Here is a 17,234-nt window from a genome sequence, read left to right as displayed (position 1 = left end):
GAGGCTGTGTGTGTTCATGTGGGACAGAAAGTTCAGTATTCACACCTAAATTATAAATACAACCCTTTTCCTGTTTTACTTTTAAGTAACAAAATATCAATACACAAAGTAGATTATTATTATTATTATTGCTACAAAATGGAGATTTAAATGTTTTCTCCAATTTGTTGTCCAGTTGTTGATCCTGTGGAGCTGAACTCATGGTCTGGTTGTACATCTCTCTGACATGTTAAAAGCTGGTGTGTTTGTGAGAGGAGGGCTCTTTGGTCTCTGATTCCTATCAGTTTGATAGTTTGATGGTGGCACTGGCAAGAGTGAGAAAGTGTCCACGTTTGATCCACATCTCTGCATGTCCTTACAATAAATGTCTCTAAGGTTCTGTGGCTGCTGCCAATAGCTATGTCTGCTATACATTTATATTTCATTGAACTTCTAGAAACATCTGATAAATGATGTTCAGTTTAGAAGAATGAAATGATAATGCACAGCCCTTTTATTTTTTTTAGGACATGCGATAAATCATAATAGCCTAACTAACTTTGAACTATTGACACTCTAATGTAAATAACTTGCCAAAGGAACACATGCACTTAATATCGCTGAGTCATCCTAGTCAAACATTTTCTATCTGTTTTGATAACATGTTTCTTACAGTTTCATTTTCCCCACAGAGCTACTTAACCAAACAGTCTCAACTTGTAAGTTTCGTTTCTCCGGACCGGGCGGCTGTGTGGGTGCACGCGCTTTAAACCTCCGTGCTCGGCCTCGGTGTCAGCTGTTCCGCTCCCGATCATGAGAGGCAGCGAGACACCGCCCATGTGGACTGCCCAGAAATATAAAAGCGATTAGCTCTCTTCGGGATTTCCTGACATATAAATATCCCCTGCTTCGCACCTAAGGCGTTGTACTGATGAGCGATACATTTCCGTCTTCAGGTGAACAGCCGGGTTTGATGCGATTATATTAATTTATTTTTCTCTTCTTTAAAAAAAAAAATCATGGTTAATAAAAAGCTAATGTCGTTTGGCCAAATCGGACTCGACTTCTACGAGTTTTTGAAGGAGACTAATAGAGCGTCCATCACTGACAGACTTGAACTGAGAGACATTTACAACATTGAGTTCAGGAGAAGGTGAGCAGCTACTCTTCAGCAGCTACATGGTTAATCTGCAGATGAATGGACGTTTGATACAATGTTTGTGAAGTTCAATGTTTTGGTCTCTAATTTCAGGACTCCAGGGACCAAGGACCCAAACTTTGGTTCAGTCCTCTATGGCCTGAAAGTGACTGGCAAAACAACAAGACGAGGAGACACCATTCGCTTTAACCACACGGTATGCACTTTTCTATTTCTACAGTATATTTTAATAAGGGGAAAGCTGAATACAGGTATGGTGATGATAACAAAAGTCTATGCAGCTTCTCTGATAAGGAGTCAATTGAGATGACACTTCTTCTGTCTCTAAACACACCTTAAGAAGATATGAATAGTTAACACCAACATGTCCTGACAGGTGACATTACATACGGTATGTACAAGTCACCTATAACTAATAAATAGGTGACTGCTTTTAATCTTGTGGTTAATAATCACACAACAGTCGTCTGTAAATGGCATTTATGGCATCAGCCTGGCACCCAAACCATGACACATCATACTGTAGACGCAGATGAGTACAAAAAAATGCACCATGTTAGTCAGATTTTCATTGTAATACAATGGTAACCACATAGATACAGACTTTGTGATGTGATAATGCAGAGTTAGTTTAAAATACAGTACATGGCTTTCCCCTAGATTTTTTTTTTCTCAGTTGAGCTGTGTATTTTTTTAATCAAACAAGCTTGATTTTAGGACACCTCAGAGCAGTAGCAGGTTTTTTAAAGCTGTTTTCCACTGCTGATAAAGTATATAAAATATCTTTGATATTTTCATGCTCATTGTTTACTTCTGATGCAACATGATTCAAGTTATTTACTGTAGTGGCAGTCAGATACAATATACAATAGAGAAATTGAAATAAATTACCTAATTTTTAAATTGAATTACTTGTTGTGAATTATATTACAATAATTATTCATTCAGGCTGAATGAAGAACTGACATTTTTACTTTTATAATGGGATCTTTGCACAGCTCCACTACTTCCTGAACTTAATGCTGCTCCTTCATTTCCTGTCTTACATTATTAGACAAACTGATTAATCCAGGTGTGTCTGAGGAGTCACAATGGTAAAACACACCTGGATTAATCAGTTTGTCCAATAATGTAAGACAGGAAATAAAGGAGCAGTATTAAGTTCAGGAAGTAGTGGAGCTGCGCAAAGAGCCCATTATGACCAGTTTAATTGCTTTAAGCCAAAGGTCAAAGTCTGTTACACATGTGACCTCCATAAATGGGGGTGGACATACTTTTTGGCTCACTGGACACAGATGGATGGAGAGTGTTTGTGTGAACCAATATAAAAAAGCCATGACCTAAAAGTAAAAGGAAACTTACATCCAAATTACATTAAATTTCAGTTGAAACAGTGTTGCAGTTTGTTACTTTGTACTGTATTTAAAAACAAGACAATATATCATAAAATAAAAAATAAACAGAATTTTTGGTTTGTAAGCCCTTACAAAAAATCTAATTGTGAGTGTTTGCAAAGTTTCATATTTATTTGTTTGTTTCACAGTTGTTTTCAGTTTCACAGAGAGAGACAGTCTGATTTTGTGGCTCGTGTGGATACTTGTACTGAAGTTAATGTCTGAATACGTTTTCCACTGGCTCTTATCTGATCAGTGCGATGCTGATATAAAAGTGATGCGAAAAGTTTCTGGAGATCCAGAAGCAGAAGCATTATTGAAACTTGGCGAAGAAGTGAGATGAGCAGTGCAAGTTGTGTATTGCCTCCCACTGTACCTCTGGATCTTATTTAATCCCATACAGTCATGCAAAACCTACTACATGTACTGTATATTTTCGTGCAGTACTTTCCCAAGGGAAGACTATTTCTCTGTCACGAAGGGCGTTTGTGTTATGACTGTTTACTCCCTCGACTGGAATCAGGCTCAGTTTGTGATATCTTAACAGCCTTGGTTGTGATGACAACAGCCACTGGGGCCAGTTCGACTCTGTGTCTTCACAGCTGTCCTTGAGAATAACAATTAAATTTTGCTTTTAGGCCCTCCTTGCAAATGACCAATGGAAAAGCTAGAAAATTCTACCTGAAAACCTAATGAAAGAAAATAAGCAGTAAGGGATCCCGGGGATGGTTGTAACATTTTTGACACTTCTGTCTGTATCTTGGAGCTCTTTTAAGCCAGTGTGTTCAAAATGTGTTACATGTAAAACAGAAAATGCATGGATTAGTCTCAAACCCAATGAATGAAATGTTACAATTGAACCCATAGTCTGGGTTAGTTGTAACAAACTTATTACAAATATAGATATATAAATAATATACAGATAAAAAGATACATTACACTTTTTCTGCAAATCAAAATTTCATAAAAAATAATCATAATTTTAGCTTTCTTAAAAATAAAACCCATACTGTGTGCACTTTCATTTTGTAACGCAAGTAACAGGGGTTCCTTCCTTTTTGCTGATGATTAATAAAAGTGAAGTTTTCAGTGAGTACTTGGCATTAGGGTTGTCACGATATCATAATTTCAGTAGTCGATACCAATACCTGTGAATTTGCACGATTCTCGATAGTTGGCATTAACAGCGTGATTTCCATCCCCTGTCCAGAGTGTCATCACTCTTAAGAAAAGGATGAACCATGTCATCAACTTTTATACATACAGTAAGTCTGACAACATAAAAGAGGTTTCAGATTGACTGGTTTAAACCATCATTTATAGTGTGAGTGCTAGGGAGATTTATATATCATCTAGGTTAAAACATCAGTGAGCCCAAGATGTCTTATGATGAAGATGTTTATTAAGGCCATAGTAAAATACATGTTTGTTGTGCGTGATGTCACCTTACTTCTGCCCGTGAAAGAAGTGTATATGTGTCCACACATTCACAGAGTTTTAACCATCCCATATTTACTCATATCTATGTTTCAGAGGGATGTGTAGGTATTGGTTCATTGCACATACCAAGGGAAAACATGATTTACACTCACACAAGGCGCCAGCCTGACACACAGTGACCTGTGTTACTGATCATTCAAGGTCTGTGGTCGGTGGGAGTATCTCTCTGTCAGTGTTTCTCTCCTTGAGGGTATCAAGGCATCTGGCCCAAGGTCTCAGGTTGAATCTGATGGGAGAAGCAACAAGGGAAGGTTAACAATCATATTTCTTAAGACATAATTTTGCACACCGCTACAGGTCACACTTTGTGTATTTGAAAAGTTCTGCAGTTAATAGAATAAAACACGGCAGCTTTTGGTTGTTGCTGAATGTTTTATGAGATTCATTGTTTTAACAACAAACAGCAGTGTGTCATTCTGAAAACAGCAGTTGGGACGTAGGCCGCATTCAACAGGATCTGGGTGGTGTCATTTTTACAGAAACCAAACCTGAGGTCTGACAGACACAGACAAACCTTTTGCATATTATCGTGTCTATATGGGTTTACAAGGTCATTAAAAACAAATTAATGGGTGCAGATTAAACAGGTGAACAGACCCTGATGTCTGATACTGCCAATAAAAAAATATGGTAAGGAATTTTTCATCACAGGATAAAATTGAAAGGCAATGATCCTGTGCACAGGTCAGAGAGCAATACCAGGACCAGTGGCACACACCCAGGAGACGTCCGCCACAGGCCGAGCAGAATGGAGCAGCCAGCCCAGGGCCAGAGCAGAACTTCAGCTCCCCAGATGACGCAGACACAGGAGTTCGAGGCCGGAGGAAATTGGCCAGTCTTCTGATGGACAAGCTGAAGACACACAGGTAAATGGATCAAATAATTAGATTACTCTTTAGATTATCATCAAATATATCAAACAATTATTTTTAGGCAACTCGATCAAAGAAAATATCTGTTTTGGACAGTGTCATAGAAATTAATTGTCCGGGTGTAAAGTAGCTGAATCACTGTTAAATCAAAGAGGTGTTGAACCTTTGATGTTAGAGATAATTTAGACTGTCTCGCACTGATGGTTAGGGGATTTGTAGTGTCTAACATGTCTGACATATTTGATGGAGAATGTTTTTTTTTGGGGGGGGGGGGGGGTTTCAGCGCAATTTGTTATTCAGAGAGAAAGATAAAATAACTAAGAACCATCTTCCTCCCTCATGACCTTCTCCCCAGTCTTCCCCTGGGGGAGAAGGATGGTTATTCAGACTCTATGCTGTATTTGATACTGTGTGTGAAGATCTGTTACCTGGTATCCAGATTTTTTTTTTTTTTTTCATTAATCAAACATTAAATAAAAGTTATTTGAAAAGTGACACTCAACAAACAAATGCCCTCTTTGGTCTAATTTACTTAGATGGTGTGACTAAAGTAGCCTCGTAAACCAGCCTCTCGCGGAAATGCATTTCATTTTCATTTCTCGGGAGAGTCTGGCCTCATCCCCCCTGCTAGCGTTTGGGGTAGGCGGGAGCTGGGCGGGAGTAGTAGCAAAGACGGTTTAATATCTTTGGTAGTAGCGTTGACAGACAATCCCATTCAGCCAATCAGCAAGTTGGTGTAGTGACGGGGCTTTGCACCAGTCGGTCCCTGATTGGCCAACGTGCTGTGTCAATCATAGCGGACGACGCTGATTGGCTCGGCCTTCTGAGGGTTTCAGTCCAAACGCTCAGAATGGGGATGAGGCCAGACTCTCCCTCGGGATGAAATGAAATGCACTTCCGCGAGAGGCTGGTTTACGAGGCTATGACTAAAGCAGACAGAACAGGAAATCCTGTAGGGTTGTGAGAATAAACTGCAGGAGCCAGCATAGCTTGCATATTCACAGTAGCAGTCTATAAAGTGAATTATACAGCTTGTTATTACTTAACTGCCTTTGCTACAGCTCTCCTTCACTGTCGCCAGAATGATCTTCAGAGTCACATAACGCCCTCTTGTCTGTAATAAATAGTATTCTCCATTCTTGCACCCACAGGGCTCTGTTCATTTCTGACAAAAGGGGCATCAGCATCACCGCTGCCAGTCAGTTTGAAAATGGGAAACTTTCCCTGTGTGTGAAGAATACCGGTACATATGAGGTATTTATGTTTTAAAATTACAGTGTAATTTGTTGGTTATTGTACAAATTTGCAACTTCACTGCTTAGATCTGTTTTTTGTTTTTTTAAACAGTGCACAATAAATCTGAGTGTGAAAAATACTGGAACAGAGCCTGTGTATTTCACCTACTACACTCCACTGCACTGGCTCAAACACTTAACTCTGATGGATGAACACAAAGTGACCAAAACCAACCCCCTGACACTCCAACCAGGTAACACAAAAGTCACAAACAAATGTACTTTTATTTCAGTTCATCATTTTCTCAGCTGAGAGAGAATTATGGTTACAATAAAGCACAAAGAATTGTCTCCATAAAATATTATTGTCTCTTATTGTTATCTTCTGATCTCAGGGGACAGCTATGAAATCAAGGTTTACTTCCGCTGCAGTCTCGTTGGTTTCTATTCAGCCACATTGGCCTTTGAATTCAAACCAGACCTGCAGCCCTCCTCTGATGCTTTCCACATTGTGCGCTTCATTGAGGTTCAGTGTATAACTTCCTTGGGACTGGAACTGGCACCTGTAGCACCCTACAAACCCCGGCCCCTCCCTGCCTGGACACCTGAAGCTAACTGTCCAATTGTGGATGGGCAGCGACCTGAGGGGTATCACCATTCACTCAGTGCACTGTTAAATATACAGCAAATATACGAATTGAAATGCTGCATGTCTCATGTGTTGCTTCAAAGTGATGTGTTCTACTTTTTGCATGTTTTACCAGGTTGTCAATAATGCACCTGCAATATGAGGTTCCACTAAATCCGTATCCAGTACCCAAAAGTATGAACCAGCTCATAAAGCTGCTGAAGCAGCCAACTTACTCCTCTGATGAAAGGTAAATTCAGTTCACATTTTAATGTCAGCTCCAGCAACTGTTTTAAAAATATTGTTACTTATTGTATCAATACATACTTTATGTGTTTCTGACAGATTTCTCAGTAGTAACAACAATGTCCCTGACATGGTTATGTGTATGTTCTTGCTGGTTGTTGTAATATACTAGTCTCGCTCGCCAGACCCTCCTCCAGAGAAGAAGGGTCTGGCTGGTCCGCCTATGATTCCGCGATCAGAGAAAAAAACGCTCCGCCGTTTGGAATTTTTTCCACCAGTCACAATCGTTGTGGCCGGCGCCGTAGCAACGGTGCGCTTGCAAAATATTGCCGGTTGGAAACTGGATTTGGGTCTGCGGTGTAACAACGGTCGGCAACCGTTGACGGATATTTCTTCTTCTGTTCAGTTCATGACACGGATGTATAATAGATCCATGGTTCGGTTCCTGTTGTTGTTTGTTGATGTTTCCCTTTACCGGGCGGACTGTGAAAGCTGCAACACGGAGGCGGGACTTCCGCTGGGTGGCTCGTTCCGACCAATCAGAGGCTAATCGCAGCAACGCACTTCCGTCAGGCCAGACTAGAAATATACTGACTGACATACAACATGTAAACGAGATTTCCCTGAGACATGGCATGGAACACACACATACACATTGAAGATATAATCAAGCTTGTCATCTACTGTATACACATCACCATGCAATTTATAATTTCTTTTACTTTGCTCTGTTTATAAGGAACTTGCTGGAAAGTCCTTTGAGCTGGGAGAACTACACTGAGAAGTTACATCTGCTGCTGTATCTGGAGGAGCTTCAGATGGTGGTGGACATCAAGAGATACAACATCGAAGACACTGTCATGACAGAAGACCCGTACAACAAGAAACTTCTTGTTCTGGAGGTAAATCTATCATCCACTCATTCACTTCACTTGATAATCAGTCTGCCCTTCACTCGTTCACCTGAAATTCTCAATTTGAGGTTCACTGCTTCAACCTTCAATCTTGTTGTTTTGAACTGCAAAAATTCAGTTTGAAAATGTATACTACCAGAACTACAAGTTTAACTGGTCCTGGTCTCCTTTAAACTACTTCCAGGAGCCATTTTAAAGTAGTTTTTCAAAGTTCATCAGACATGAATCTGAATGAAATAGACAATTGTTAAAGTTAAGGTCATTCCATGAAAACTGTTAAGTTTGGGCTTTGGAAATTTGAGTTTTTTGATCTTAACATTTTTGTTTTTTTTTAGTTTCATTGCATGCAGAACATGTAACACTTGCAAAAAAACATATTTTTCATGCTCAGACACCCTTTTCTGATGGTCTTTTAGCACATTAAAACCCCGAAATCAGAGTTTCTTTTTCCACCCCGTCACAGGACAAAGGTTAACAAATTGAACAGTAATTTTAGATTAAAATAAGACAAACAAAAACTTATTCACTTCAGAAGTTGTCTTTTTGTTCAAAAACACCAATAGTTTGTTTAAATTATTTTTTAAAAATCTTTTTATTTCATGTACAACATTCTGTGACGGGGTGGAATATTGTGACGGGGTGGAATGGACAAAATTTAAGGACTCATCTTCATCTTCCAAAATCATACTGATAACACAGAACAAAGTGTTTAATTTGATGCTGGGGGAGGGAAGTGTGAAAATGATAGAGATTTAAATATTTTATACTAATTCAATATGAAGAACAGTGCCACCCATCACAATGATTCCACCCCGTCACAGGCTTTAGTGTGTGACGGGGTGGAATGTGACGGGGTGGAAAATCTAAAGCAATATGGCCGAATTCCTGGATGTGCTAAAAGCTAACACTGCAGTTAGCATGAAATTACATCGTAAAATTAAGGATTTATACAAATGTAATTTGAAATTTTGATTTAAAAATTGTTTTCCGCACTTTTTGTGTGTGACGGGGTGGATATGCTATGCTTAACAGAGAAGGTTTTGAAAGAAAAATTTACCAAAAATGTTCTAAAAGAAAAATCAGAACTCACCGTTGTTTGCACTTTCCTCCTTCAAACTCTTGAATGATGTCACTTCCTGTTTCCTGTTTCTTACAGGAAGTGTATAGCATTTTGGCGCAAAATTACATTGGTGTGACAGGGTGGAATATGAAATTGATGGACATGGAGAAATTATGCTATTTTAATAAAAAAATATGACATTTTAATATAATTACCGAATTTTCCTATTAAGACGAAAGTATTTCTAACTATAAGAACAATAAATGTTTGAGATTTATTTGATATTTTTTAAGTTTTACATTACATGAATGAGAAAAATGGTCAGAGCGGACATGAGAAAATGACTGTAGTTTAACACAAAAAGTTATATATGTGCAAATTGTATATTTATTATTTACTTTTATTTTACCTCATGCTAGAAAGTAAACTTTAATTAATGGCTTCAGACACTGAAAGTATTACTGACAGTTTTATTATGCCTCTTTGAATGTTGGGGACCCAAACTTAACAGTTTTCCTGCTGCTCCCTTCTAGTTAAATAAATATCAACATTTTTACATTGCCAGTACAAAGTCTTTATGAAGTGTAATCATACATTCTTGTGACCTTATTCTGATTGTCTATGATGAAAAAAAGACATTTACCAAGTTTTTTTTCCCTAGTTTGGCTGGCCATGCAACCTATATTCAGAAGCGACTTATATATCAAAAATAAAGCCTATACTGTTTATTAGTGCAGGGTCACAGAGGCCAGAGCCAATCCCAGCTGACACAGAGCGAGGATGGGGTACACTGCAGACCAAAACAATTCACATCAAACCCAAAAACTTCTTGCTGAGAGACGGCAATACTATAACCACTTCTCCCACAACACTTCATATCTCTTGTTCTTATTCACCTGCCAGGTACCCGGAGTGTCTGAGAACCGCCCGTCTGTGCTGCGAGGAGATGCACTACTGGCGTATCCATTAGGAGAACCAGGGAAGAAGTACCGCGGTTATGTCCACAGTGTGGAGCTGGACAGAGTCAAACTTGGCTTCAGCTCAGCGTAAGATCAAGATGATACAGTGATACATAAGAATTCAAACATATTTAAAAAACAGGTGATGGGATTCAAACATTTTGTTTTTGAATTACTTTGCAGATTGTTGGAACGCTTTTTGCCCAATATGAAGTTCAGCATTGAATTCACTATCAACCGGCTGACTATGCGTCTTCAGCACAGAGCAGCAGAACTGGCTGTTGACTGCGGACTAGGGAAGGTGTTGTTCCCTGCTGCAGTCTACCCCCCTCCTCAAACTGAGCTTCCCAAACTCAAGTTAGTCATTTATAATCTATCTAGGTTTTGAGAGAGTTTTGTCACTGAACCCTCCACTCTGTGTGTTTTAGCTCTTCCATTTTCTACTTTAATAAGTTCCAACATTTGGATGCTCACATGTGCTCTCCAATCCTCAGGGACAAAGTGGATCAGGGTTATTTTTTTATGTTGATCAAATAGTACAAACCCCCCAAAAAGGCATACCTGTAAGGCATCTTGTATTCATGCCACACATCTCTGAGCAGTTCCTGTCAAAGGTATACATACAGTTCTACACATGGGAATTAGTAAACTACATTCTAATTAATTCTAAGTGATATTTTATTCACAATATATTGATTGATTTAAGGAATAGATGAAAGGAAATGAGGCCTGTGAGGGGTTATATTGTTATCGTCTTCAATAAGTTGTTCCTATTTATGATAGACTATGAATTCTGTTATCTGTTCTCCATTTCATAAATGTCCAATGTAATCTCCATTTGAGCTCTTCTGTGTATCTGTGTATTATCTGGTTACAATCTGTCTCTCTTGGGTTTCATGTTGACAGGCTGTTTGACTGGCAGTTGGAGAGAAACTTGGAGCAGTATCAAGCAGTGCAGCACATTGTAGCTGGCTCATCCAAACCTGCTCCTTACCTGGTGTTTGGTCCTCCTGGAACAGGTACAGACAGTACCAGCATCCTCTGTCTTTTCAAAGTTGTTAACAAAAATGTATTGCTCTTGATTTCATGGTGGTTCTTTGTCTGTTCAGGCAAAACTGTGACTCTGGTTGAGGCCATCAAACAGATAGAGAAGACGCAGGCCTCCTGCAACATCCTGGCCTGTGCTCCCTCCAACAGCGCTGCTGATCTGCTCTGCAAGAAGATCCTGGAACACGTGGATCACCATAAAGTGTACCGCATGTATGCCAGCAGCCGGGAACCAAAGTTTGTCCCTGAAGAGCTAAAGGTGCACTCTTTATCCAAGTCACTGTTGATTAATGCTTGATTTATGTTTTTTTCAAATGTTTCAGAAGAAACGCTTTTATTCTAACACACTCATTCACTTGGTCACAGTTTGCTGTTAGACAGAAGTCACATATAATTCACTCACTTTCTTGCTACTTCACTTTCTGGTGGTTTACATGTTTTATACTGAGGTTGTGACATTGTGTGACTTTCACAGAAATGCTCCAACCTGACAGGAGATTGTTATCTTTTCCCTGCAAAAGAGGAGCTGATGAAGTATAAGGTCATGGTCACCACCCTGATAACAGCTGGAAGGTAGAGATTGACTTAGATTGCAGTTCACTCATTAACACTTAAGAAGTAGCACATCATTGTTGCACATTCAAGTAATTACATCACATTTTTCTTCATCTCTAATCAAAATACTAACAGTCACCCCCCACACATGAAGTAAGTTTGTTACCATGCTCTATGTGTCTGATCTCTGCAGGCTGGTCACAGGAGGCATTCCTACAGGACATTACACTCACATGTTTGTGGACGAGGCAGGACACGCTGTGGAGACTGAATGTATAATCCCACTGGCAGGTAAAGAGAACAATGAGCACTGTGTCGTTCTGCCACCATGCTGGTGAGAGCTCTGGCAGGAGAATTTCATTTCATCTGGCACAAATATCCACATGGACTCAATGATGGAATGATTACAATCTGGTGGCCAAAGATCATAGAAGTACATTGTCCCTTCACAAAACATGCTTATTGATTGTGCTGAGAGCTCAGTGTGCTGCACCATATCAAAAAGACAGCAAATATTTGACAACACTTCTGCTGCAAACACTCCCAACACAACCAAATACAAATTTGGGCGGTAGAGTGGGTTGCCCACTAACCAGAATATTGTCCGTTCGATTCCCGGCTCTTCCTGTCCGCATGTTGAAGTGTTCTTGGCTTGGGCAATGAATGTTTGTGCGAATGGATGAATGTGACCAACGGTGTAAAGCGCTTAATGTGGTTCTACAGACTCGAAAAGTGCTATATAAGTCCATTTACCATTTACAAACATGTTGCAAATACGCACAACACAATGGAAGTGTCCAGGGGCCACAAAACAGTAAAGATTATGATGATGGACACACTTGTTGCTCAGTGCTGTGTGACTGATGTTGTGAGCATTAAACACAAAGTTACATGGATGTATTATAATACAAAAATTATAATAATATACATAAACACATCCATGCAAGTGCATCAGCCAGTTTCATCACTTATTTCACTCCCCTGGTGACACTTCATTTATATAGATTTTTTTTTAACATATGTAACCAAATTGCATTTTAATTGTAAAACGGAATGAATTCAACTCAATTTAGAGAAAGGTATTTGTCCGATAGGCTGTCATTTTAGTCTGTAGTTGCACTGCTCTTGTTTTATTGTTTGTTTTTGTTCTCTGCTACAAAGGGCTCCTCCACCCAGAGACTGGTCAGGTCGTTTTAGCTGGAGACCCCAAGCAGCTTGGACCCATTCTCAGATCCCCTTTTGCTCTGAACAATGGCTTGGGTAAGTACAGAGACACTCAGACAGGTTATTTAATTTGGATAAAAGAGGATTTGTTATAGTTCCTTTTAACACCTGTTCAATATGTTTTCTTAAACTGCTCTGCTTTCTGCAGGAGTCTCCCTCCTGGAGCGTTTGATGAATAATTGCTCCCTGTATGAGAAAGACGAAGGCGTGTTCAACAATCGCTTTGTCACCAAACTTCTGCGCAACTACAGGTCTGCTTGACAGAAAATGTGCATTTGATTTTCTAGAATACCTCCTCTAATCTATTTTCATATCTGCTGCTCATTTTCAGGTCCCATCCTGCCATTCTGAAGATTCCCAACGAGCTCTTCTATGATGGAGAACTGCAGTGTTGTGCAAATGAAATGTTGCGCAACTCCTACTGCAGATGGGAACATCTCAAACGGATGGTAATGATTGACAACAAACTGCACAGTGCATGTTTTTAACAGAAACTTATTTTTTTTTATATCATTGTAAACTGAATATCTGAGTTTTCAGCTATTAGATGGACATAAAGAATGAATTAATTAATTTGAGGATGATACATTAAGTTCTGATAAACTGGAAGGCATTTTATCCCTTTTTACATGTAAGAAAATAAGACTCATTGAATTGTTAGTATGAACATCACAATAACACCTTGAGTCATTAAAGATTTTATCTGGTGATTCTTATCTGGTAACATGAGAATACAAAATTTACATTTTTAAGACTGTGAATTTGTTCACTATTAATTAAACTGATAAGTCTATCTTAATTGCATTTCCTCACTGAGGATGCCAAGAGAGAAAGAAGAAAATTGATTTGTTAGAATAGTCTACAAAAAAAGAAGAAAAAACACTCACTTCTGCTTGAACAGAGATTATCTCTCTCTTTTTTTTTATACCATCTTCATTTTGTTTAGCTGTAGTTTTTTAATTGGGACAGAGAGCATATTAATAAACATTTATATTTTATGTAAATATGCCATATTCTAGCAATAGGCTAATTTCCATCCATAGTCCCTCAGCAGGTTGATGTCTAGCATAAAATACACAGATTACAAAATCACAAGAAGAAAAGGAAACAGATTATAAAGTCACAGGAAGTCACAGGAGCAGACAGATCAGTGTACACAGGTCAGTTACACCACACCACATTGCAGGAAGTCACAGAGATAGACACATGTGCATACATCAATCAATTACACCACAACCAAATCATCACCATAATATTCATGCCACGCTTTAATAATACACTACCCATGGTACTATTGTTCATGATTGCATAATATTGTGGACCTGAGCCATACCTTTAAATGGCCCTTGAAGGCTGCAAAGCTTGAGCATTCCCTTATGGAGGGGGGTAAGCTGTTTAATTCTTTATTGGATCCCCATTAGCCGACGCACAAACGACAGGCTAGTCTTCCTGGGGTCCTCTTCAGTTCAAGTTCTAAATTATAACAATACACAGATCCAGTTACAATACATACATTGATTCAGTTACAATAGAAAGCTGTTCATATCGTGTTTCCCTTGAATGATGAATGATGAAACATTTTGACTAAAAGAGATTTCATACTTACCCCGCCTTAAAACAGCACAGAATTCAAAATAGTCAAAATACAACAAAAGAATGCAAAAACATTTCTCTAAAAATATTTCTCATGTATCATTTAGGACTTCCCACTCATCTTCCATGGAGTCACTGGCATTGATGAGCGTGAAGCCAACAGTCCTTCATTCTTCAACATAGCAGAGGTGGAGGTGCTGATGGACTATGTGAGGAAACTGCTGCAAGGACAGGGCAAGAAGGGCCACGGTACAATCTCACCCAGAGACATAGGCATCATCGCCCCCTACAGGAAGCAGGTGTGAATGAATTCATGGAAACACGTTGCAGTCTGTCTTTTATCACACTTAAGTGGAAATGGAAATCACATGTAGATTAAAAACTTGAAATCTTGTTTTCTGGGTGTCCCACAGGTGCTGAAAATCCGAAAAGCCCTGGAAAAGATCGGGAAAGAGAACGACTTCAAATTCATGGACATGAAGGAACTTAAGGTAACAAAGTGTTTCATGCTAAAACATGTAAAACACACAGTGGGAGCTGTGTCCTAACGTTACGTACATGTCTGTGGCAGGTTGGTTCGGTGGAGGAGTTCCAAGGTCAGGAGAGATTAGTCATCCTGGTATCTACGGTTCGCAGCGACCCCAAACACGCAGAGATAGACAGAAAGTTCACGCTGGGCTTTGTCAAGAATGAGAAGGTATCTGCTGCAAAAACATGCGCACACTCTGTGTGGGTACATGCCAGACATTATCCTGATCCACTCTTTGCTTCTCCAGAGATTCAATGTGGCTGTGACTCGAGCCAAAGCCCTGCTGATTGTTGTAGGAAACCCCAGAGTGCTGAACACAGATGATACCTGGAAGCAGTATGTGTCGCAATGTCACTTCTTCTGTCTCCTGTCCCACCATACATAATGTTAAAATGTTGTCTGGTAAATGCCTGGTAACTGTCATGGTTCCCTCCTCCTCTGCAGCTTCATCAATTACTGCAGCGATGAAGGAGGCTACACTGGATTTGTTCGTGCAGAGGAAGATGAAGATGTGGTGCTGAGACTTTCTGCTCTCTACATTGAGATTAAGGCTCAAGGTGACACACACATCTTTATTTTCATAAATATCCTCAAGAGGAACATTTTGATTGATGTTAAAATTGTCCATCTTTCTCTCTGACTCCTCTCATTAGTGGAGACTGCTGAGAGCATGGTTCAGCAGATCACGGACCCTGAGTGGAGGAGCGACCTGTGAACAAAAGGAGAGCCCAAACTCCCAAACCTACAAAAGACCTGCAAAACATTTCTACATTGCATTCAAGCACAATTCTCCAGGAAGGCCTCAGTTTAACATTTTGACTTAAAGGGGACCTGCCCTAGTCATTCAGTATATCTTAAAATCAGGCCTCGTATTCACAAAGCATCCTCGGCTAAAAGTAGCTCCTAACTTGCTGATTGAGGAGAAACTAAAAGCAGTCGGTCCAAACTTTAGGACTAACTTTTTTGTACCTAAAGCAATTCAACAAAGCCTCTTAGCACAAAAGGTGGCTCCCAAGTCTGGAAGTAGTGGAGAAGACTCAGTGTCACTAGGACTAAAAATCACAAGGTATCATAAAAGGCTTTCTGTTGTTTCACGTTGCAGTTGTTTTCAAAACTGCTGAATGACTTAAAAGATGAATAATTGTTGTCTTCCATGTTAACATTTCATCTCTCATATTACAAGTTATACTTTTCAGCTATAGTGTCAGCTTTTTCAGCATTGCTTCAGCAATGGCATTCAGCTGCCTTTGGCATTCACATGCATTTTCTTCAGGAAATGCTCTTTCTAGTTAGGGTCCGGGGAGCTAAGCTGCCAGGACACTATTGTATTCCTAGGAATTCTTTCTTTCTTTCTTCCAAGGAAGTCATACTTCCCAAGGGCGAAAACTCACCAAACTTTACAGAAATGTCCAGATTGAGATTGAGATTTATATGACATTTATAATTGTTTATTTCTGCTCATCTTTTATTGTAGTTTTTACAGTGGGATGTTGAGTTTTCTTCCATCAACCAGTCGCTGTGGTTTTCAATTTCCCACAGTAGGATTTGATCTCGGAGAAAATGTTAACTTTCAGTGTGATGTAGGATTACTCTCAGTGGTAAAATAAGATACTTTTTGAATATGGGCCAAGGTTATTGCACTTTTAATGTTTACTGTAGAAACTTGAGCAGGGACCATGAAGTACAGGGAGGTGATGGATGTTTAGAGCAGTATGTCTCTGCACTAGCACCACTTTCCCTTGAAAACGCTGCATCAAGCTGCTATTACCAAAAAAGGATTATCTATCTGTCTCAGATAATTGGTAGTTGTAAAGTAGACTTTTCTCAATCACTGCTCTTTTATAGTCATGTAGTTTTACAATGATTTGTCGATTCACTGAAACAGCTGCAGAAAAGGGTCAGTCCACATACAGTGCATTCCAGCTCCTTTGATGTTTTCACATATTGCAGCCTTATGATAAAATGGAAAAAATAAAATAAAATAAAATAATTAATCCCCTCTCAATACCCAATAATGACAACATGAAAACTGATTTTTTTTGTTGTTGTTGCAAGCATATTACAAAGGAAAAAAATGAAATATCACATTGACATAAGTATTCACAACTTTTACTGATACAATTGAACTCAGGTGATTCTTGTTTCTCTAGATCATCTTTAATATGTTTCTACATATTGCAATGTTTTTACTGTGGATGGTGAGATATGAATTAAATATCTATTTTGAACCACAATAACAAGTGCAGCCTTTTTATTAGTTTTGACTCCCCTGTCTGTCCTGGTTGGGGTGGTCCCTGTGGCGGCCCCCCTTGTGGCCATGGCCTGTGAAATGTCCCAGTG

The 17,234-nt window shown here is 39.3% G+C and overlaps 1 protein-coding gene across 1 annotated transcript; it reads left to right on the top strand.

The window, feature by feature from the left end:
* Positions 1-877: 877 nt before the first annotated feature.
* LOC146984700 (putative RNA helicase mov-10-B.2) lies at positions 878-15,647 on the top strand. Its single transcript, XM_085782052.1, has 23 exons — positions 878-1,132; positions 1,232-1,334; positions 4,717-4,898; positions 6,056-6,158; positions 6,252-6,393; positions 6,535-6,787; positions 6,904-7,017; positions 7,753-7,915; positions 9,891-10,033; positions 10,130-10,303; positions 10,853-10,965; positions 11,056-11,252; positions 11,469-11,566; positions 11,742-11,839; positions 12,710-12,808; positions 12,921-13,023; positions 13,104-13,221; positions 14,473-14,664; positions 14,779-14,856; positions 14,937-15,062; positions 15,142-15,230; positions 15,339-15,451; positions 15,548-15,647. Exons 1-23 carry the CDS (start codon positions 999-1,001, stop codon positions 15,607-15,609), a joined length of 2,997 nt encoding a protein of 998 aa, XP_085638178.1. The 5' UTR covers positions 878-998; the 3' UTR covers positions 15,610-15,647.
* The last annotated feature ends 1,587 nt before the right edge of the window (positions 15,648-17,234 follow it).

Source organism: Trachurus japonicus, chromosome 7, assembly GCF_045865225.1.
Source record: "Trachurus japonicus isolate A0001 chromosome 7, Traja_1.0".
Taxonomy (NCBI): domain Eukaryota; kingdom Metazoa; phylum Chordata; class Actinopteri; order Carangiformes; family Carangidae; genus Trachurus; species Trachurus japonicus.
Note: the sequence above shows the minus strand (reverse complement) of the source record. Positions and strands in the feature narration are given on the sequence as shown.

What these genes read in the sequence shown, in the direction of transcription:
- LOC146984700 (XM_085782052.1), top strand. Translation starts at nt 999, where the DNA reads ATGGTTAATAAAAAGCTAATGTCGTTTGGCCAAATCGGACTCGACTTC. An exon ending in TGGACATGAAGGAACTTAAG is followed by an intron (nt 14,857 to 14,936) that starts GTAACAAAGTGT and finishes TGTCTGTGGCAG; the next exon opens with GTTGGTTCGGTGGAGGAGTT. An exon ending in ACAGATGATACCTGGAAGCA is followed by an intron (nt 15,231 to 15,338) that starts GTATGTGTCGCA and finishes CCTCCTCTGCAG; the next exon opens with CTTCATCAATTACTGCAGCG.